General features: G+C 43.4%; 1 protein-coding gene across 1 annotated transcript in view; it reads left to right on the top strand.

Moving 5' to 3' along the window:
* The first annotated feature begins 11,282 nt into the window (after positions 1-11,282).
* The window catches only part of MAN2A1 (mannosidase alpha class 2A member 1), an 88,532-nt gene continuing 77,374 nt past the window's right edge, over positions 11,283-22,440 (top strand). Inside the window, exon 1 of the mRNA XM_089492372.1 lies at positions 11,283-11,658. Within this exon, the coding sequence (XP_089348498.1) occupies positions 11,524-11,658 (135 nt within the window). The 5' untranslated portion in view covers positions 11,283-11,523. The remainder of the gene's footprint in view (positions 11,659-22,440) is intronic.

Below are 22,440 nucleotides of genomic sequence, written 5' to 3'. Positions count from 1 at the left end.
ACTCAGGATTGATTTCATCAGCAAATGGAGTGCTGTAGCCAAAAGGCAGAGTGACAAATCAATTTGTTCCCAGTTTCACTTTTTTGCCACCAGCACATACCAAGTGGCCTTAAGCAAGATATTCTGTGCCTTGGTCCCAATCTGAAAATTTGGAATGATATTACTAAACTACCTTACAGGGCTGGTTACAGCAAAATAAACTGTGATGATCATTACAACTGCTGTTGCTGAGCGTTTTGATCAACCCTGCTCTCTTCCATGTTTTTCTATTGATTCTTTCTGCCTCTCCCAACATCTTGGCATTCTCTGAGCATGCCCTTTCCAGTTTCTTTTTTCTCCCAAATATATTTAATACATTTGCAAATGTGTCTTTTAGGGTGGCCACGTAGGTTATGGTGTTTATATCTGGACACTGAAACTAAAAGGCATGATTAGCTTTGGTCTTTGGAAATTCCCTGGTTGTTTTATATGTATGTTTTTTTGTTTTTTGCTTTTAGTGTTTTTAAGAAAAAGCAACTTTGTCTTTCACTCTGTGGTGACAATTTTCAAGGAAACATTATTTTCTTTCAGCTTTAAAAAAAGTGTGTGGGCAATAGATGGGACAAAGAATATAAAAGCATATTTGAGACTAACTTATACTGTATTTTCTGGCATATAAGATGACTTTTTCACCCTCTAAAATTGGGTCAGAAGTGGGGGGGTGTCTTATATGCTGGGTTGAGCCTGGCACCAAGAGAGCCCCGTGGAGGCCTTTTGAAGCCGTCGGCTTGTGCACGCAAGACCAACTGCCGGCTTCGCAGGCCTCTAGAGGGCTTTTGAAGCATGCACGTGTGCGCACTCCTAGCCGCTGACTTCACAGGAAGGGGGTAGTCTTATATGGCAAGTATATCCCAAACTCTATATTTTTACTGAAAGAGTTGGGGGTCGTCTTATACGCTGGAAAATATGGTATATCTTAGCATGGTTTTTTTCAGATTTCCAACCACTTCTTTAGATGCATTGGTGGAGTACAACATTAAGCTGTAGGTAGTTATGTACAATTGTGTAGATATGGATCAGAGTGTAATCGGATACAGAAAGTTGCAAATTGTGACATCAGCCATATATTTTCAAAGAGTTGTAAGATGATACATACAACAACTATGTCTTCATAACTGGCACTTCAAAAACCACTTTAAATATCACGTTTACTTCCTAAATTTAATCAATGCATAATTTCTATAACAGTACATAAGAACTGTGCCAAACTGTCTCCAAAAAGAGATGTGTGGAACAGTTGGCGCTCTGAATGTTTTGGATTACAACTTCTGACGTCCCTTACTACTACCTATCTCGATTGAGGCTTCAGGGAATTGACGTCCAAAACATCTAGGGGTGCAGTTATTGCAACCCTGCTCTAGAGCAACTCAAGTTGCCCCTTCTGTTCACTATATCCACTGCTTTCTCTTGCTCACACTTAACATACTAATGGGCAGTTAGATAGCTTTAATATACATACAATAAATATCAGTGGGGACCATAACTGGCTGATGGTTTCTGGGGCTGTAATCCAAAAAAGTAATTTTTGCCAAGCTCTGTTGAGGAGAGAAATGACTTGGTAAAGTTTAATTATTATTATAATTTTTTGTTCTTATATTGTTTTTCAAGGTATAAATTAGTTTCCAAATTAGTTTACATTGTAATATTTTCCATAGTGTACAATTCAATGCTACTGAAAAGGAATCTGACAGAAGTAATAAAATAAATTTTAAAACCCACTTCGTATTTCAGTAAGCACTAAGTAACAATCAACACAAATTATGCAAATTGTGTTCCATATTGTCAAAATTATTCCAGGGGCTGCAAATTCTTAGACATAAGTGATGGCTTAATTAGTGTGTGTGCCATACGTTAAAACATCTGACATGTACTCAAGAATGTTTGCATTTTTGAAGTTATAATAACTGACTCCAACTTTTTTTTTAACGATAAGGATTCAAAGAGACCACTAAAAAGGAACAGTTAGGTGTATAAGATGCTATTTGTAATCATGAAGGCATACTTCAGACAGAAAAGTGATGCTCCAGAGGCGTTCGAAATAGCAATTTGGTTTCTATTACATTTGTACCAGTGCCTCTTTTCTGTTGCTTGGTGCTTGATATTTTGCAAGCACAATGGCAAAATACTTAGATGGCAACATCCCTGAAACCTTAGTTGCCTTTACATCAGCAATCACCCTGTAAAGGTTGGGAAATAGTGTTTGTCAGAAGATTTCTGCTTTTTGACATTAACACACTAAGTGCTGAAGTTGGGAATCAACTTTGACTTGTTGGCTGCTCTCCTAAGCAAACCTGAATAGACAAATAGACATGGTTCTATTTCAGAATGCAAGGTTGCACTTTTAGCAAAAAATATTGTCACAGAGGAGGTGCCTTGTGTGCCTAGAACTAGCAATTGGTGGGGTCATTTCCACTGGCAGAATAACGCAGGTTATGATTTGGCTTCACTCCATGTCTGTACCCAATTTCAAAAGATCCCTCGTTCTCACTATAAAAGGGGATCTGTTTTTATGCTAGATGAATCAGGTTTTTTTTTATTTTTTGTCCTCATTTAGTTTGTGCTGCTTCAAGCCAGGGGTGGGGAAAGCTGGTGATGGAGCACAAGCCGGGGGAAGAGAGCCAAGGCCGGCAGGGACAGCAAGGAGGCTGGTAGGGACAGTGAGGAGCCGGCAGGAGGAAAGCCAAGGTCAGTGGGGGGAAAGCCAAGTTCGGTGGGAACAGCGAGGGAAGAAAGCCAAAGCTGGGAGGCACAGAGGCAAGGTTGGGGGGTGCGGGAGGAGGAGGACAGGAGCCCCTTTTGTGAAAAAAATAAAAATTGATAGATTGGTCCAGCAACTACTTGCCTTGGGAGTATCAGGTCATCTCTTTACTATCACTTAGACAATATAGGCTGAATCAAGAGGACTCTGCTTTGCCAAGCAAAGGTATTACACGAGTTCTAACTAATACAGATGAATGTATTTATTGTCCCAGTTCTTGGAAGAATCTGCCCTATACCTGGAATGTGGCTATACCTGACCTGCTGCCATGTATACTTTCTAGTTGGAGTATAACTGCACAAGTATGTTTATTCAGTCTTGCCCTCTAGTAAGTGCACTTGAGATGATAGCCTGGGGTCATTCTGTGAACCTTTCTTTCTTGAACACAGATTTATAATGTTTGTTGCATACCAGGAACTTGAGCTACAAAGCAGGATTCTCTACAAGCTGAACAATGTGTGCATTCCTATCTGTAAATTAATTTTTAATTAAATAAAATACTGTATGCATTGTGCAGATCTCGGGGCTTAATCGGTCAAAGCTACCGCGCCATCCATGTTTTTGTAACAGGCTTTTTATACTCTGCACCCTTCATATCCTACCCTGGTGAATTGTGGGATCCCATAATTCACATCTCTGAGATGTAGAAAAAATTTGATAGTTAGCATCCAAATAGAGCTTTGCAAGCTATTGCTTTATGTTGCTCCATATTAATTGTGAAACAACCAGGGACCCTTTCACACTACATAATTAAATACCCCAAAGCAGTGGTTCTCAGATGTTGGGGCAGGACCCCCAGGGGAAGCACAAGAATTGCTCATGGCCTCTGGTGGGGCCCATTGCAAGCCACCGCTTCTTCTTCCTCCGTTGTCTCATCACTGCCCTGAGAATGAATGTTTCTGTGTGACTCTGTGTGCAAGAGAGTAAATGAGTACATGTGTGAGTGAGAGAAAGAATGAATCTGCATTTCAGAAATAATACAGTTTGACACGACTTTAACTGTCATGGTTCAATGCTATGAAATTCTGCAATTTGTAGTTTTGTGAGATGTTTAACCTTCCCTGTCAGAGAGTTCTTGTGCCCCAATGTCACTTCACCTATCTGTTGCAGACACAACTGAGAAACTCCAGCATATTGGGATAATATAGTTCAAGTACATATGAAGTCCTGCTTGATAAGTAGTGATGTCAAGCTTCCTGGTAATGTCCGAACACCAGTCACTCACAAACCAACAGGATTGACTGGGCCAACCAGCACTCCAGTCTCTCTTAGTGTATGTTGACGATAAGTATCAGTACAGAAAGGGGGAAAACCTATTGTTACCCTTAAACAGATCAAAATCCCTGTACTATTGTTCTGTAATGGGCTACTATACTTTAAAAACAGTTACAGCCAGCCCTCCATATCCACGGATTGAGCTCCCCATGATTGAGCTCTCCACAGCTTGAAAATATTCAAACAATATATACATTTATATAAATTTCATATATAAATGTATATAAATTTCATTGAAGGGATGCCATCTTACTATGCTGTTGTATTTAATGAGACTTGAGTATCCATGGATTTTGGTATCCACGAGGGGTCCTGGAACCAAACCCCAGCAGATTCCAAGGGCCTGCTGCAGTTTCATGTATGGCTTCCTATTTATTTCCATTTTGAGGTTTCTCTTTCTCCAGAAGCTTTACAGCAGATATCAAACCCAGGTCTTTTTTGGGGGGAAACAATGACATACCCATAAGAACTAATTAAAAATATGAGAAAAAAATTGATTAAAATGACCCTATCCCTGCCCCCAAACCCAACCCAACAAGGAACTCTTATGGTGATTCTGGGAAGTCTTCAATCTTGTTTCTAGTCTGAATGAATTTTCCACTTCAAAAGAAAAAGAAAGAAATGTCATATAACACAGAATTAAGCTGCAGAGAAGGCTCCCCTGAGGATCAGTATAGGGGAGCAATGAAGGTTTAGGCAGGAATGTTCTGAACAGGCAAAATTTGAAGTGTTAGCACTGTAATTCCTGTCTTGAAGCAAGAACATATTCATAATCAAAGTTACAGTGGTAGGGAAAATAAGGGAGTTCATATACACAACATTTCGTCTTCTCTTCTCTGGCTTCTTCCATCTCAGACCAATCTGTGATAGGGATGGATGAATCTGCCAAACCTGGTTTCTCTGAGTTTCACATTTTCCTAATCAGAAGATTCCATTCTTCACGAACTGTGAAAAATATTTTCAGACTTAAGGTTTGGTTGGTCCTGAATGTTGAGCCTTTTTCAAAAGTTCAAAGGAAAATACATATACTGCTATACAAATTTTGTACACAATTCAATATATTTTGTACACATTTTCACAATTAGGCAGAATTGTTTACAAAATATTTATGCCACAAGAAATAGTACATGCATTTTCATATGCAATTATGCCTAATTGTGAAAATGCGTATAAGAAGTCAAATTCTGCCCAAATGTGTATAAAACTGTTGTGTACCATTTTTTCTTGTACATAATTATTATACATAGTTCTGCATAACTGTGCACAAAAATATGTTTTCTGTATGTCCATTATCCCAGTTTTTACAAGTGATTTCCCCAACATGTTGTAATACTGTTTTTGCTACTATACTCATTATACTCCTCCATAATTTGTGCATTTTGTGCATGTGTTGAAAGAAGTAAAAAAGTCAAAAGATAATCAGTATTTAGTTATTTTGGTCTGAAAAATGCAAAATTTGGTTTTTCCTGGAACGCAAATGTATTTCTCCCTTGGTTGAGCTACTCATTGTATTTCTCTTCTAACACTCATGATGTTTGTGATCCAGTCATAAATACTAACAGAGAAGTAGACTATAAGCATGTTGCTAAACACTTATTATGAACTTACTTATAAATAAACATGCTTAGCAGCATGCAGCACATCTGTAGACATGGCATTAAGCTCTACTGAACTCATTGGGAAATATTTAGGATTAGGTGCGACCCTTGGCTAATTTAGTAAAAAGAAATTCCATTGAAATCATTAGAACTTACTTCTGTGCAAACTTTGTCGAGCTTCAATGGCTGAAGTAATAAATCCTTTTCATTTAAATGGATATGGAATGAAAATAGTACTTTGGAAACCAGACCGAATGCTATCACTCTCTATAAATAGGCAGGTAAATTTCTAGGAAAGTAGCTTTTAGTCTGTGCTGAGATCTATTAAGGGTATGTATTTAAGGAGAATATATGTTCAGTCTTGTATCACACTAGTAACCTCTTCAAATTGTGGCCATGAATTGCTTCTAATACTCAATTTGAGCTATGGTGAATTATAAATGTGAAACTAATATAGATGTCCTCACAGCATGCACCCATTCTTCAATCTGTCCTTAATTCATTTTATGATTAGTTTTTCCTCATCCCCTGCCCTATTTTAGAGAGGAATACAAACCGGTTGTGAAAAATAAGCGCCTAAACAAACAAGCAGAAGTGTATTTTTTTAAAGTTATGTTGAAAGCACACACACACACATATATATGAAAACATTTCATTAACAAAAGCCAAATCAACCAAGTATTTGTGATATTAATTTATCCAGTTTTGAACAGGCTAACCAATGCTGAAATGTTCTCCATCACTTTTAACTTTTTTCAATGGTTTCCGTGTGCATTCTGACCTGAAAGTTGTTGGCATGATCCATAATGTCAATGTTTTTAAACAGCATTTTATGCCCAGGATGGTTAATAACATGTTCTGCTACTGCTGATTTTACTGATGTGAGTATATAAGAGGGAGGAGCAGGTTTGAAAGGGGTTGATGTTTATTGTGCCCTGAGGGGTGAAGAGCCATTGAGGCCAGGTTAGGTTTCTGTGAGGGCACTTAGAAAGGGTTTTAGATACCTGTCATGACCAGCCATGAGGAGGACTCGAAGGACGATGAGGAGGACTCTGCTCCTCAGGTGCAGGGGGAACCTGAGGCTGTGTCAGGCCCCAGTTCTTCCATGCCAGGTCCCAGCTCTGCTCTCCCAGCCCCAGTGGATTTGGCTCAGCCAGACCCTAGCTCTGTGGGATCTCCTCCAGTGGATCCTGAGGCTCAGCAGCCCAGCCTTGCCCCAGTAGAAGTGCCAGACTTGGGAGACATAGAGCAGCAGAACATTGAGGTTCCTACCTTTAGCCAGAGGAGATCAGAAAGGGTGGGCCTTCGGCATTCCAAGATGCTTGCTGAGAAACGCTCATTAGGGATTCAGCAGTTGTGATAAGGGAGCTAGATATAAGGCACCTGGCAGATGCTGAGCTCTCTTGTCAGAGACTATTAGTTCTCATTAGTAGATGCTGATTGATCTGACTCCTGGCTTCCTAGAACCTTGATTGCCTTTGACTCCTTGACCTCGGACCGGACACTTTGACCAATCCTCTGGCACTCTTGACCTTGGACTGGACGGGACGTATTGCTCTCTGTAATCCTGAACTTTGGACTGGCTAGTGGCTTATTCTATTGGATATCGTTTGGCATTGTTGAGGAACTGCTTCTTGGCAGCTCAGTGTGTTTACCTTTTGCCCAGCAGGCTCTTATCAGCCGTGTGAGTGTGTGTTGGGAGCATTCTTGGACAGTACCCCCCCCCCAAAAAAAGTGATGTATTTCTGTATTTCTAAGTTGTATTTCTGTGTGGGGGCGAACAAGTGACGTCATGGGCGCATGCCCCAGGTAGATGGGGCTGTGCATCAATGCCGCTGCCACCACAAACTAGTGTGGCATGCGGCTGATCTGCCACACGCAACCCTAGTATGGCCCCAGGCCACCGCGAACCAGCAGTGTGTACCAGGCCAAAGGCTCTGTGAGAACTTAGTCTGTAAGAAAACCTATATAAAGCTATTGAGAAACAATTACAAAAACAAGCTAAAGAAACTGTTAAAGTGTATAACTAATAAAGTATTTATACACCTATCTATTGTGAACACCATCCACTAAAAGAGATAGCGTATTCAGCCTGACTTGTGAATCAATTTATTACTTTGGCCTGTTCCAGACTGCCAAAATAAAGCTGCTTGGGGTCTCTTTGGAGGTATGCTGTTTAAATGATGCATGCATCCTAAGAATCCGGAAGCTGCACCAAAAGCTGCCCTCCAGTGCTTAGGAATGGAGTGTGGCTTTGGCGCGACCTCCGGACTCTTAGGACCCATGCATCATTTAAACAGCATACCTCCAAAGAGACCCAAAGCAGCTTTATTTTGGCAGTCTGTAACAGACCTTTGTTTCAACAAACAGCTGTCTGAGGTGATTTCAGAAACACATTAAAAACTCCACCAACACTGAAAAAAGTCTTTTAGGTTTGGGACACATAAGATAGTGGGTGTGTGGCTTTCAAAGAATAGTTGGTGCCAAGCTGGGGGACAAACTTGAAACCTAGAGTGCTGGCATCTAAAGAGAGATAAAGTGCAGGAGACACTTAAGAGAGTCCCAGGTTTGAGTCTTGCAGTGAAGAATTGCTGGGATAGTGGACATCATCTTCACATAATCGGTGGCAGTTGTGGTACACATTAAAAAGGAGTGAAAGGTTTTTGAGATATTTTGGCAGTGCCACGTTGTTGCTGTTACAAAATTGGTGGCAGCAGTGGGATCAAAAAGACTCCTTGGGCTGCCATCAGAGAAAAGTTGGATGGGTGAGAAAAGAAAGAAGTGAAGAATGGTAGAAGTAACGAGTCTGAATATATGTATGTACAACGTATATATGTACAGGTATGTATGTGTATATGTTATGTAAGTGTGTTTTTATAAAGTATTGCTAAGTTGTATTTCTGTTTTTATATTCAATAAAACCTTTTGTTAAAAGAAAAACATCATTGACTATGAATCACAATAAGTACACATACTTTGGCTCAAAACATACGGGCCAAAAGAAGTGGGTTTTGGGCACTTTGGGGGCATGCATTTACATGACACAAGCCCCCAAAGTGGCTGGAAGCTGCTGTGATGACACACACTGGTCCATTGGACCAGAGCAAAAGAGATTTAAAGATTTAAATCGGGTTCCTACAGCGCACGGCTTGGGACCACAGGTAGCAGCCTGCTTTGGGAGTGGGCCATGCAGTCGCTGTGTTCCTGGTGCGATCGTGACCCCCAGCCATCTACTATGTCCCTTAGCGTAGCTTACTCCTAACCATAGGAGGTGGCCTTTATTACTCCTGGGAGAGCTCTTTGACAATAGCTGTCTTAATAGTCAGGGCTAGGTTGGCAACTGTCAGCCAGAGAACTCTTTCTTCAGCCGCCCCTAGACTGTGGAACGACCTGCAGGAAGAGATTTGACAGCTGAATCCAGTGCCTGAATTTAACACAGCGTGAAAGACCAGTCTCTTCTGGCAGGCTTATCCATTTTATTTTTAAATTGTGAATTTTAAATGTGGATTGTTTTATGTGTATATCTTATTTGTCCTTTTAAACTGATGTGTATTTTAACTTATGTGTTTTATCTGATGTGGTGTGTCTGTTAATTGTTGTTCTTTGCCTCGACCCATGGGGAGAAGAGGGTAAGAAATAAATATTATTATTACTATTATCATTACTATTTCGTAGTGATCATTCAATATACTTCTCACTTCTGTCTTGGTGGCTCAATTTTACCTAGTGATGGATATCAACACCCCCTTCCCACGCCACCCCAGTACTTGAACTGGTCTGTGCGAAAACACAACTGGTAGGACTAGGAGGAGGGGACATCAAGTATCAATGGTAGGGTAACCAGTCGTCCTCCTTTTCTAGGACATTTCCTACACTTCAGTCTTCTGTCCAGGAAGAATTCTAAAATGTCCTCCATTTTGAGCAGGACTAAGTAGCACAAATTTATATTTATGTGAGTGCTGTTAGCTTTTGTTTGGTAACATCCTCCATTTTTCTTGAATGTCTTCCAATTTTAGCACGACTAAGAAGCATGGATTTATACCAGTGCTTTTTAGTTTTTATTTGATTGTACCCTCTATTTTTTTTTGTGTGTCCTACATTTGGCGGTGCCTTTGTCGTCCTTTGTGGCCACCCTGGTCAATGGCCACTCTCTCCTCTCCGTGAAATTGGGATGTGAGTCCCTTTGGCCTATGTCCCTCCTGCCACAGTATCACCAGGAAGGCTGGGGCAGTGGGAGGACTCAGGGTGAGGCTCCGTGGAAATGGAAGGGGAGGAGGGTGACACCATGTCCTCCTTTTCCAGGACATGCCCTACATTGCAACCTTTTGTCCAGAGACATGAGTTTATATTTATGAGTGTCAGTAGCTTTAACATGGTGTAATGTCCTCCATTTTTCAGGAATGTCCTCCATTTAGAGCATGACTTAGAAGCATGGATTTATATATTATGGGTTTATATTTCTGTGAGTGTCCTTTGCTTTCCTTTGGCCATGCTCTCCATTTTCCTGGAATGTCCTCTATTTCGGGTATGGCTCAGAAGCACAAATGAGTGTTGCTCGCTTTCCTTGGGTCACGTCCTGCATTTTTCTGGAATGTCCTCCATTTTGACCAGGACTTAAGGAACATGAATTTATATTTATGACTGTTTTTAGCTTTTGTGTGGTGTAATGTCCTCCATTTTCCTGGAACGCCCTCCACTTCGACCACGAAAGCATTGCCTGCTTTCCTTTGCTCATGCCTTCCAGTTTCCCGGTCCCTGGCCCTCCTTGGTGGCAAGGAGGCCACCTGAGGGTCCGGGAGGGCTGCCCTGGAGGATAAAAGGCTCATCGTCCTCCTCCTCAGAGGGCTCCCTTCCTTCCCCTTCCCAGAGGATGCAAGAAACAGATTCCACCTCAAGATTAGGAGGAACTTCCCGACAGTCAGGGCTGTTCCACAGTGGAGCACACTCCTTCCTCGGAGTGTAGTGGAGTCTCCTTTCCTGGAGGCCTTTAAGCAGAGGCTGGGTGGCCATCTGTCATTGGGGATGCTTTGACTGAGAGTTCCTGCATGGCAGCATGGGCTTGGACTGGAGAGCCTTGTGGTCTCTACCATTCTGTGGCTGTATAATAAGCCGCCCTTGTGGCAGCCAGGGGAGCAGCTCCCTCGGAAACAGTGGCTGTGTGTTTATGTCTTTGTGTCAGGGCTCCCCTCAGCGTCGAGGCCTAGTCGCAGACAATGGAGGGAGACTCAATTTCTGAGGGACGTCACCGCGGCGGCGGCGGCGCTTTAGGCCTGGCCTCCCTCCCTCCCTCCCTCCCTCCGCGATGGGCGGGGCTTAGCTCTGGGCCTAGCCCCTCCCTCCCTCAGCGGTGGGCGTGGCGTAGGCGGGGCGCTGGGCCTCTGTTGGCGGCGCAGGCGGCCAGGGGCGCTGTTGCCTTATAGGCGGCGGCGGCGGCTCCTCCTCCTCTTCGTCCTGGCTTCCCCCTCTTTCGCGTGAGAGAGGGAGAGCGGGAGCTGCCTCTTCTGTCTCCACAGGAGTCTCCCTTTTAAGGGGAAGGAAGGGAGTCAGGGAGGAGGGCGGAGAAGAAGAGGCCGAAGCGACGGCGGCTCCTCTTCCTTCCTTCCTTCCTTCCTTCCTTCCGAAGAAACTCTCCTCGCCCTCCCGGCCATTAACGGCGTCCCTGGGCTCTTCCTGAGCCAGTCCCGGCCCCGCTCCCAGGGGGACTTGGGCCCCTTCCGCCTCGACTGAGCGGCGGCGGGGTCGGGACTCCGGGGGAGCAGCGGCGGAGGCAGAAGTTTCGTTGGGAGCCCTCCCTGTCGGAGATCCCCTTCCTCCTCCTCCTGGTCCCCGGCTTCTCTCCTCCGGGTCTCTGCCATGAAGCTGAGCCGGCAGTTCACGGTCTTCGGGAGCGCGATCTTCTGCGTGGTGGTCTTCTCCCTCTACCTGATGCTCGACCGCGGGCACCTCGAGCACCCCAAGAGCCGCCGCAGGGAGGGCTCCTTCCCCCAGGTGGGCCCCCGCGGCACGGAGGGAAGGAAGGAAGGAAGGAAGGAAGGAAGGAAGGAGGGCGGCCGGTGGGTCCCTGGAGGGGGCTTTGGGGGACAGACCCATCCTAGGTCCTCCCTGGGGATATTTTGGGGGAACAACCCTTACGATAGTCCTCTTTAGGGATGGGTTTTTGGGGGAAGGCTCCCTTTATGGATATTTGGGGAAACAGACCCCCCCCCCATAGTTCCTCTCTCTACAGGGATGTTTTGGGGAGCAGACCCCATGGATCTTTATGGACCTTTTGGGGGAACAGACCCCATCCTAGGTCCTCTTGAGGGGTGTTTGGGGAACAGACTCTATGATAGCTCCTCCTTGGGGATATTTGCGGGGGAAGAGACCCCTTCATGGGTCGAAGAAGACTCCAAGGAGGTTGACTTGGGCTATGTCCACACTGGAAAAATAACCCGGTTTGGCACCGCTTTAACTCTTTGGCTGAGGGCTGTGGAATTCTGGGAGTTGGAGTATGCTGTGGGGCTCAGAGCTTCGCTCCCCTCTGGGCCGCACAGCATACTCCAACTCCCAGAATTCCACAGCCTTCAGCCAGACAGAGAGTTAAAGCAGTGCCAAACCGTGTTACTTCTCCAGTGTGGACATAGCCCAGGAGGCAAGACGGAAGAAGATGGCAGCCTTCTTGGGCAGGGCTTTCTGCCCCCCTCTGTCTGTCTGTCTGTCTGTCTCTCTGTGAATAAGGACTTTGGACGGCAGAGCTCTCAGGGCTCCCGTGCCCTACTTCTCGTAAGTTGAGCCGGAGGCCTCTTTTGGAAGGGGACCCAAATGCCAGGCTCAGCCCCAGGAGGAGGACTGCCTCCCACTCGGAGCCCAGGGCTCTCCAGGAGGCTCCACACGCAGGTCTTGCCCCCTTTGCCAGCTTGTTCTTGAGTGACTTAGCTCTTATCAAGGGTCTTTCTTGGCAAGGTTTGTTCAGAAAAGGTTTGGCCATTGCTTTCCCTCAGAGGAAGCTGAGAGAGTGTGACATCTTGCCAAGGTCACCCAGTGGGTTTTTCATGGCCAAGCTGGGATTCGAACCCTGGCCTCCAGAGTCACAGCCCAGAGGTCAAGCCACTCTGCTAGGCCAGCTATTAGGGGTGAGGTTCCTGAATGGGGTGCATCTCCATGCAGGACCACTGTGGTGCCCTGAAAGAGATGGGCACCAATCACAGGTGGTGGGTTTCCTAGTGCCAGCCGTTCCTTCAGAGGTCTTCCATTCCTCCTCTGAGTAGCTGACCAAGAAACCTTGAAGCCTGAGAAGAGTAATCCTCTAGATAACTGTTACACCAGCCTCTCACTGGCCCCAAGGCATGCTTGCTCTACTTTATTTTGCTCACCTTTATGTTCTGCCCCCCCCCCCCTTGGAACTCAGTGTACATAACAGTTCTTTCAGGAACGCTAAGCACCGTTTTGTGTGCAAGCGAGAAAGGAAGGCAGCCACCTGAAAGGTAACGCTGGATTTATATGTTCAGAGTTCTGCGTTTCAGCCACTGCACCACGTTGCTGCTTAGATATTTCTTGTAGCAAAAAAAGTTAATGTGTCACAGAAGCTGTGGACTCAACTCTGCACAAAGCATGCGGATACAGCACTTCCTTTTCTGACGTGGAAATGAGCAACTTAGTCCTAGGCAGACTATTTTTGCACTGGCTGTCAGACTGAATGTTTTAATCTACCTCAATGCAAGGTCTGCCTGATCTGTAGTGCAAAGGGGTGTGCAGCTCAGTTACAATCAGTTTGCTCTCGGGGCGGTGGGAGGAGGGATTTAACAACACAAGTCCTAGGAAAAAGTTGAAATTAATGAATCCTGGACCTAACTTGCTTTCGGTACATTCATCAGAAGGAAAGAAAGGTTTCTTTTATTCAAACCAGATTCTTCATTTGAATGCTAGGACAGTAAAGCGCACTGCAAAATGTATTTGAAAAATCTTCCACGTTTTCAGTTCTGTGGGTGTACCGTGTCCAAATTTCTTAGTTGCTAAATAAAGGATAGTTACATGCAAAAAAAGACTGCTAATCAATGTGCTGGCACCAGAACGTCTGTACAAAGTACTTTAAAATGAATGCTTTAACATTTTTGATCATTAGACTCCACGGAGCATCCATCTTGGCTTTATAGAAAGTTGCCTCAAGGTCTTAACTGTACATCAGAATGGAATCGTTGCATTGAAATATCTTTAGTAGTGCCAAAAAAGATTCCCTGCACTAGTGTTTGGTTTGTTTGTTTTTGGAGGAGAAAGCAAGACCTTCTTTCCGCCAGTCCAGCGATCTCTTGATAGATTATAATATCTGGGTGCCTGTTTATTCTAGTTAACTGTACTGTGGTGTCTACTTGCAGCCTAAAATGCAATAGAATCTATAAATGCCGTTGCATATGGAGGGAGTGATATGAACCCATACTATCAGGAGTAGTTGGAAGATTGTATTATTCCAATATATACTAGTCATGTAAGCTGATTGCTGCAGCAGAAAGGCGGGATATAAGAATAAAGTTTATGTATTATTTTATCGAGGTAAGACACTGAGGTGTAAGTGTGGCAGCTTCTGATATCTTGCCATCTGTCTTCTCCCTGAAGGGGTTAACTTTTCCTCCTGAGTTAAAGCTTTCATCCGGGATGAACCTAGTTAGAATGCCCTCTGATCCAATATATGAGTTTACTTAACCCCAAAGTTAGTTTCGTTGCTTAAATCAGAGAGCAGAGAAGTGCAGTGAGCAAAAGAAAAGCAACGTATTTTTAAAATACTTGCCTAAAGTTAATATGATGAACAGGTTCTTCTTCTTGCTTTTTAACAGATATGTAGTAAAAGGCAGCTGTGTTGAAATCCACTACCTCCCCCTCTACTTGGCAGAAAAATGCAGTGTAGAGTCCAGTTAGCTCCTGGACTGAACCCTCCCACAATAGTCACAGTTGCATATTTCGCTGTCGGCTAGCCCTCAGGGAAAGTCTCATCCAGACCAGCAGAACAGTAGACTAAGGCAGGTTCTAACTTGTCTTTACAGACAATGCACACATTTTGAGTGTTTTGATACTGTCTGGGGTGTCACATCACATATACAGGCTTGGCCCTCAGAAATAGCTGTAGGCAAGCCTAAACATATGCAGACTCACAAGGGGGATAATTAACATGGACATTCCAACCTCCCATATATTCTAACCTTATATGACAGTTGGTGAACAAAGAAAGTGTTATTGATTTAACCATTTTTAAAAACAGAAAATAAGAATTCTCAGACAACCTGCAAATATCTTATTACTTAGAATGTATTAAACAAACACTTGCCTGTTTTTAATTCCATGGAAGTAAAAAATAAAATTGAAAGAAAAGAACCCTCATTTGTTACATAAGTTCAGTTAGTTTTTTTGGCATTATAGATTACTGAAATATAGTGATCACTTTCAGATGTCCTTCAGGGCTGAAGAATAAATAGTTTCAAACTTGTTTACCTTTGACCTTAGTTCTCTTCTGGTGTTGTGCAACTGTATCTACTAAACATAAGAGGAGGGTCAGATAGCCTTGCGCCTTTGCCCCATTGCTGTGTCTTTTGTCCTCTCTATGTGAAGGGTGACATTCTGCAGAAGTGCTCTATACAAAATCAGTTTTTAAAACTGCATGGTAAGTCTCCATAGATAATGGAGGTTCTTGTCAGAAAGCCACCATTCACAACCTAGGACAGTGTAAACAGTGATAGAGGACCAGTGTGCTTCCCCTCCTCACATGTTTTGTAAACATGCTTTCGTAATGCACGAAGAGGGCTACTGCTTCTGTAAGCTTATACCTTTGCAGGGGGAAGACATATAGCCAGGCAGGTACCACTAGTCATATGGGTTCATCTACTGTAACTGTATGCATATGTAGCGTCAAAAAGAAGGAAGGCTTGTAACTTTAAGACTGGGTCAGTGTAGTGTAGTGGTTTGACATTGGACTATGACTCTTGAAACCGGAGTTCGAATCCCCACTCAGCTATGGAAACCCACTGGGTGACCTTGGGCAAGTTACACTCTCAGCCTTAGAAGAAGGCCATGGCAAACCCACTCTGCACAAATCTTGCCAAGGAAACCCCATGGTAAGTTCACCTTAGGGTTGCCTTAAGTTGGAAATGACTTGAAGGCATACAACAGCGGCAGCAGCAACAGCCAGTTAGTTCAGAGGCATTGCTCTGAAGTTGAGGCAGCCCATTGTTATGAGTCACATCCTCATTCTGAACTGAAGCCTTATAGCACTCTGTAAAGCAGTTTACAGAGTCTGGCATTCCCAAGCCAAAGGACACATCTACCCCATTTCCTTGCCTTTCATAGCCCATTGTGTCTGATTTGGCTTTTAGTGCTGTAAAAATTGGCAGGATTTGTAATTGAGATAGTATTACTGAGTCACACACATGGCAGTTCCCTGTGTTCAGAAGATTGGGAATCACAGAAAACTGTAGCTGCAGTCCTCAGTAGTAGAACATGGGTAGAAGCTGTTTGGTCATGTTGAGGAAAATTGCTTTTCAGCTAAAAAATATTTGAGACATCAATTTTTGAAGAGACAGTCACATTTGCCTCAGTCATGAATGTTAGAACTTGTATGTCACAAGAAATATAAAATAGTTTGACAATTACATTAATAGTAATTTCTTCTTAATAATTATTTTGTGAATAGAATGGATATTACTTAACAGAGATGAATGTATACACATCTTAACTTTTAAGGACTCTAAACACTACTTTAAAGTTCAAGAGTTGGAACTATATTGATCTTGCTGTTTTTGATAGAAAGCTTAAATTTCCATAAGTAGGTATATGTCATATGAATGAAGGATTGCAATAAAGCTGAAAGCATGTAGATGTTTGAAACTTTGTCTGTTCTTAGATAGTTTTAGGAAAGCAAAGATTGATTCAGTTTGAATTAGCTGCCTGTAACCAAGTAATTGATGGTCTCTCTGCTAAATGCAACTTAAATAATTAAAACTTTGCAGAAATGACAACATTCAAATATAGCTAGACATTTTCTCCTGTGTGTACTTGAAGGCTATATCGTCTTCTTGATCATGCCTTCTGATTTTAGCCCACAGTGTTCCTCACTGAATGATCCAGCAAGATTCATCTTGTATGCTGTGAGTGAATAAGTAATTTCTGTCTTGTTCGGCAGTCTTGTTACTGTAATCCAGGGGTTCCCAACCTGTGGTTTGAGAAGCCCTTAAGGGACTGCGTGCACTTTCCTGATGCTCTGCGACCGCTCCAGGAAAATGAAAGAAATAAAAGTGTAATGAAATTAAAGAATAAGAATATATTCTTAAACATACTACTAAAAACCATTAACTTGTAAGACATAGGGTAGGCCTCTTAGGGGCTCTGCCACAGAAATAAAGACTCCACTAGTCAAAAAGGTTAGGAACCCCTGCTCTAGTCGATCAATCCATGTACTTTTCTTAGTTGTTAATAACTGTCAGCTACAAAACTTGTTAAATTTAGTGAAAATTGGATGGGTTGAGGACCAGTCAGAATGTGCAGGAGGTAGTAGGGATGTATGTATTTACACATGTATGCAGTAGAAAGCTAGACTGTGGATTGGTTTCTAAGTAAATGGAACTGATTTAGGGGTGAAACAGACCGCCCAGAAGGAGTGGCTTGCACTTGCCCCTTTGAGTACTAGATTGGGGCTGTGGAAACCACATGCTATGCCCCCAATCCAGCATTTTTCCAGGCCAAAAAGAAGCTGCAAAATGCCGCTTCTTTTTGGCCTAGAAAAAGGGCACCCTTGCTGCTGTGATGGCACTTTTCCGTGCTCCTTTTGGAGTGTGTTGCATGAATGCCATGTCAAAGGAGCACTGTAATGCCATATGGTTAGGTGGGTGGCGTGATGCTGGCTTGGGGGTGGTGTTGGGGCATGTGTTGTCCAAACACCACGCCCCCATGCCACCCCCAAGCTGACACTTACTGCCGGTCTGTACAGCCTCTTAGTCATGCAGTTCATATGTACCACAGGAGTATACCAGGGTTGGAGAAGAGGTAGCCCCTCCAGATGTTGGAAAACTCTAGTTGACATCAGTCTGGCCATTTACAGGGTAAGGTAGGAAATTATCAACTTCTAGAAACCTCTAGAAGTTTTCCCACTTCCAATGTAGAGGAATAATTGTACATACTTATATAAGGATGTTTATCAAGAGAAGACATTTCCTTTAATTGTCTCTTTGCATAGGAAAAGCAGCTTGAATTCAAAGTGTACATAACTTAGCTGGTAATTACTTGAAGTATTCTAGAACTGAAAATGGCGTAGCTGCAATACTAGCAGTGCTCTAATCTTAGACAGGAGAATAGGGCATACCATAGACTCACTCTAGAAAAAGGGATTAGATTAGTTTGGCTAACATTTTAATACAGACTGACGTAATTGATACTGATAAACAAAGTGGGTAGGCTGCTGTGCTGGGCTTTGATTTTTATGTTCGTCAAAATTTTAGGGTGACAGTCTTTAAATAAAAATGCATATATTGCATGGAACTATGTACAAGTAGGTATATATTAGGGGAAGGTACTTACAAACATGTCTACACTGGGAAAATTTTGTACAAAAAATATGCACATTTTCATGTGCACCAAAAACTTGTGTGTGCTGATATAAATGCGAAAGAATGAACTAGTGCTTGAAAAATGTGATTGTTATGGAAGGGAAAATAGACTGTGTATCTTTGACCGACATTCCTTCCTTTTATCTGTCCTTGGATGTGCAAATTTCCCCCTCCTATCTCTAGAGTGGGAAGATGCAGTTCCTGTTCAGCTGTCAAACTCGATGTGCAAGTCGCTTTTCTCAGCCAAAGTTTCTTCGTAAGGCTAGTGTGGATATTATAGAATAATCCTATAATCCCAAACAGTTCAGGCCAGTACACCTAGTAAAATGGCAAGATGTGTGTAAGTGCGTGTGTGTGTTGGGGGAAGAAAGCTTGATTTGAACAATTAATTTATTGAGTTTTGAACGCAGAGAACTTAAAATAGGTTAATTTTTTCTGATTTTTTTTTTTTTTTTTTGGCAGCTGGAGAAAGAAAACCTATGCATAATATATGATTACAGTGAGAATGAATCAGTTTCTCTTCTGAAGTCTGTGTATCATGGTATAGTTGATATCCAAAATGTTATCAGTGAATCACTAACCTGATTTGAAAATTAAAAATACATTAATACATACAATTTTATTTGTACTGTTTGTACAATACAGTACTGTTTCAGACAAAACTATGAATTCATAAAATACTACAGGTTTGTGTATTTGGCACTTCTGGAAACCTCTGTTGGCACTGGCAGAAAAGCAGATGCTAATTTGCATGGAGTTTCAAAATGGTATGGAGATAAAAAGGGTATTTATGTTCCTAAAATACAGTAATAGAAGTGAAATTTTAGAGGACTGCTAAACTTAAAATTAACCTTTTAGATAATGTTGGTTTTAATTATTTGGTTAACATACCACCAGGGGGCATAAAGTGAGACTTCAGTGTTTTGTCTTTCTGAACATTTTATTTATGCTTCCACAATTCATAATTTTCTTTGAAAAGCTGTGCCATTGAGATGCAGAAATAGTACTTCAGTCTTCTTCTATCCTCATCTAAAGAATGATTGAGTCAACAAGTGGTATGACTTTTAAATATGGTAAGAAGCACAATCTCTAAATAACTCTAAAGGCACCAGATCCTGTCTAATCTTGGAAGCTAAGATGAATCTGCCCTGCTTAGTACTTGGATTGCAGACTACCAGTAAATGCCAGGTGCTGTAGACTAAATTTCAGAGAAAAGAACTGTCAAAATCACTTCAGAGTATTCCTTTCTTAAGAGGTTGCCATAAGTCAACAGGAAATATGCATAGCAACTATGTGTTAAACAAAACATTAAGCAACAAGTTGAAAAGCTTATAAAACTGGTGAATGAGGTACAGAGATCCTACCAAAATGGATAGTGGGAGCTAATAAGATAAAGAAACAGCTTGAAAGGGAGCCAAAGTCATTGGTGGATTAAGATTAGGTAGCTTTTTCTTACTATAGAGATAGGGAACATTTGGCCCTGCTGATGTTTTAGATTACAACTTCCAAAGTACTTTCCCCTTGGCTATGATGGATGGAAATAATGGGAGATGTATGCCAGATTATCTGAAGGGCTAAAGTTTCCCCACCCATACTGTGTTAGATGTACAAAGTAGCATGCATTTGGATCTTTGAAGTGATAGACATGTGTTGATGTTCCCTGAGTTGTGCTGAATTTCCATGTTCTTGAGCTTTCGGCAAGCAGTGTCCTTTGGTGTTCAGTAGTAAAATAGAATTCAAAGTGATTACAGTCTGCCCTCTGTATCTGCAGACTTGCCATCCATGGATTTGAGCATCCGTGGACGGCAAGCCCCCTCTCCCTAGTGACAGTGTGTGCACGCTGCCATGCTACCATTAGGGACAGCAGCCCAAAGGGCAAGAGCTGGGAAGCTTGCTTCTGACACCCCCCCCCCCCCCGACAATGGTTCCTTCCCACCCTGGCACAGATGGGCAGGCACGTGGGAGGCTCCACTGACTCTTGCCACTGCCACTAGTTCTTCCCAGCACCCAGGGAGGCCCCGATCCTTCTTGTTGCCCAGCTTTCCTCCTTGGGTAGGTCACCTCCCCTCCCACCCTCACCCCCAAGAGGAGCTCTTTTTTCAGGGGGTGTCCAAGGCAGGGAGAGGGAAGTCAGGATCCAGTGGCTGTTCCCCAGCAGTAGCTGCCAGGGGGCACTCTCAACCCTACTACAACACACACAGACAGCCCGAGATCCCTCCATGCTGGTTCTTGAGGTGCCTCGGAGCATGTGCGGCCCCTACCCAGCCCTCTGGCTCTCCACTCTGGGAGTGTGGCTGGAGCCTCCTCTCCGCAGTCGGGGAGGCAACAGGCTGGGCTAATGGAGGAGGGTGCCTCTCCCCACCCTTCCCTGGCTGAGGTGGCCGCTTCCCCGTTCCTGAAATGCACCTGGTGGTTCCTGGCAGAGGCGATGGGTGGCTCTTGGAGCTGTCCACATTGAGACCCATTTTGCCCTCAGCAAGGCACCTCCGGACTCTGAATGCCCATCCTGTCTTGGTGCAGGGCTGCCAGTTGGGGCCTATTGTAGAGTTTGTAGTCCAGCTGTGGAAAATTTCAGGTTGGAGGAAGGCAACTTTAAAAGGATAAAAAGAGCCTTTTGGAAGGAGCCAGTAACAACATATGATCCCATAAGGCCAACTGTGACAAACTCCATGCCATTCTTTGCAAACCCCATGGACTGACCTAACTATCTGTCAGTGAATGTGTCAATAATAATGAATTAAACAATTTACTGTGGTGCCAGTAAATTAACTTTTCAATTTCTAATGCTTAACATTATCAAAATACTGTAATTTTCAAACTTTAACATTCCGAACTCTCATTGAGGTCTTAGTCTGTGGAGTCAGCCTTTTGTATTGTGTGCATCTGTTCCTAAGTTGTATCTGAATTGCTTCCATGTGTATCGTTTGTGGCAAAAAAAAAAAAAAAGGTTGGTTGATTAGTACAGACAATGCAAAATTGAGCTAGATCAACCCTTATTAGCTGATATGGTAGCTGTAAGTTGGAAGTGCAGCATGAAACTGTAAAAAGAATTGAGGCTAAGAGATTGAACACCCGCCAGACAACCATGTGAATAACAGAAAAGTGCAAATAAGCTAGATGTTCTTGGGCTGAAATCAATGCAGTTAATATAGACTTGTCAATAAGTACCCCAGATGTAGTGTTCTAGTTGAGAGAAATTAAAAGATAAGAGAGGCTAGTGATGATAGTAATGGTAAATGCTGTGCCAGTTAGTGGGGAGTTATCTGGTATCTTTTTAGCTGCAATCCTACACACAATTGACTTAGAGGCAGGGTTGGCCAGAAATTTGTTGATGGACTGCTAATTATTTGATTGTAGTCAGATGTATCATGAAAGCTGTGGCAGTTGAATTACATTATTATGATGTCATTGGTTAGCAAGGGCATTGGGTGGGGGATTATTCCCAGAAGTCAGCAGTTTTCTGGTCATGAATTTATCAGCACAGATTGAGACAAAAACTAGTTGAAGTAGATGCTGATAATGCCTAAAGAACTGGCCTGCATAATAGCAGTGGCATCCAAGGGTTTGGTGTCACTTGGTGTGGGGGGGGGGGCGGGGCTTTCCAGCCAGAATGAACAAGGCTTTTGGCTGGAAGAGATGGAGCTTCTGCCCCACCTTGTCACAGCTCAGTTTTCTGTGGGAGAACTGGGCCACGGCAAGGAGCCAGGTTGGCTGCAGACACCTCCCCGCCCTGAGGAAAACTGGGTCGTGACAAACAGGGGCAGGGGGTGTGCACACACTTGGTCCATCTCTTTGATGTGGTGCACCCTCTGCCCCTCGTTGCTGCTACTGAGGTTTTCCTCACGGGAGAACTGGGCTGTGGCAAAGAGGGGTGGGGTATACTTGCTCGCTCAGCCCAGCTCCTTGCCACGGTCCTGTTGTCCTGAGGCAAACTGAGCCGCGACAAGTAGCTGGGCCAAGAGTACGCTCCCCTGCCCCTCCTTGCTGTGGCAGGGAGGTGCAGGGGGGGCATGCACACATGCTTGGCCCGGCTTCTTGCTGCAGCCTGGTTCTCCCAAGGAAATTGAGCTGCGGCAAGGAGGGTGAGGCAGGGGACGTCACCTAGTACGGTCTGCACCCCCCGGTGATGCTACTGCATAACAGCCCTGCCTTCCATGTTGTTTAACAGTTCTTTTAGCTTTCACTGTTTCAAACTTTAAAAAAACCC

This window comes from Sceloporus occidentalis, unplaced genomic scaffold (assembly GCF_023333645.1).
Source record: "Sceloporus occidentalis isolate IW3139 unplaced genomic scaffold, rSceOcc1.0.p SCAF_1, whole genome shotgun sequence".
Classification (NCBI taxonomy): domain Eukaryota; kingdom Metazoa; phylum Chordata; class Lepidosauria; order Squamata; family Phrynosomatidae; genus Sceloporus; species Sceloporus occidentalis.
The sequence above is the reverse complement of the archived record's forward strand: the minus strand, read 5'-3'. Positions and strand labels throughout refer to the sequence as shown.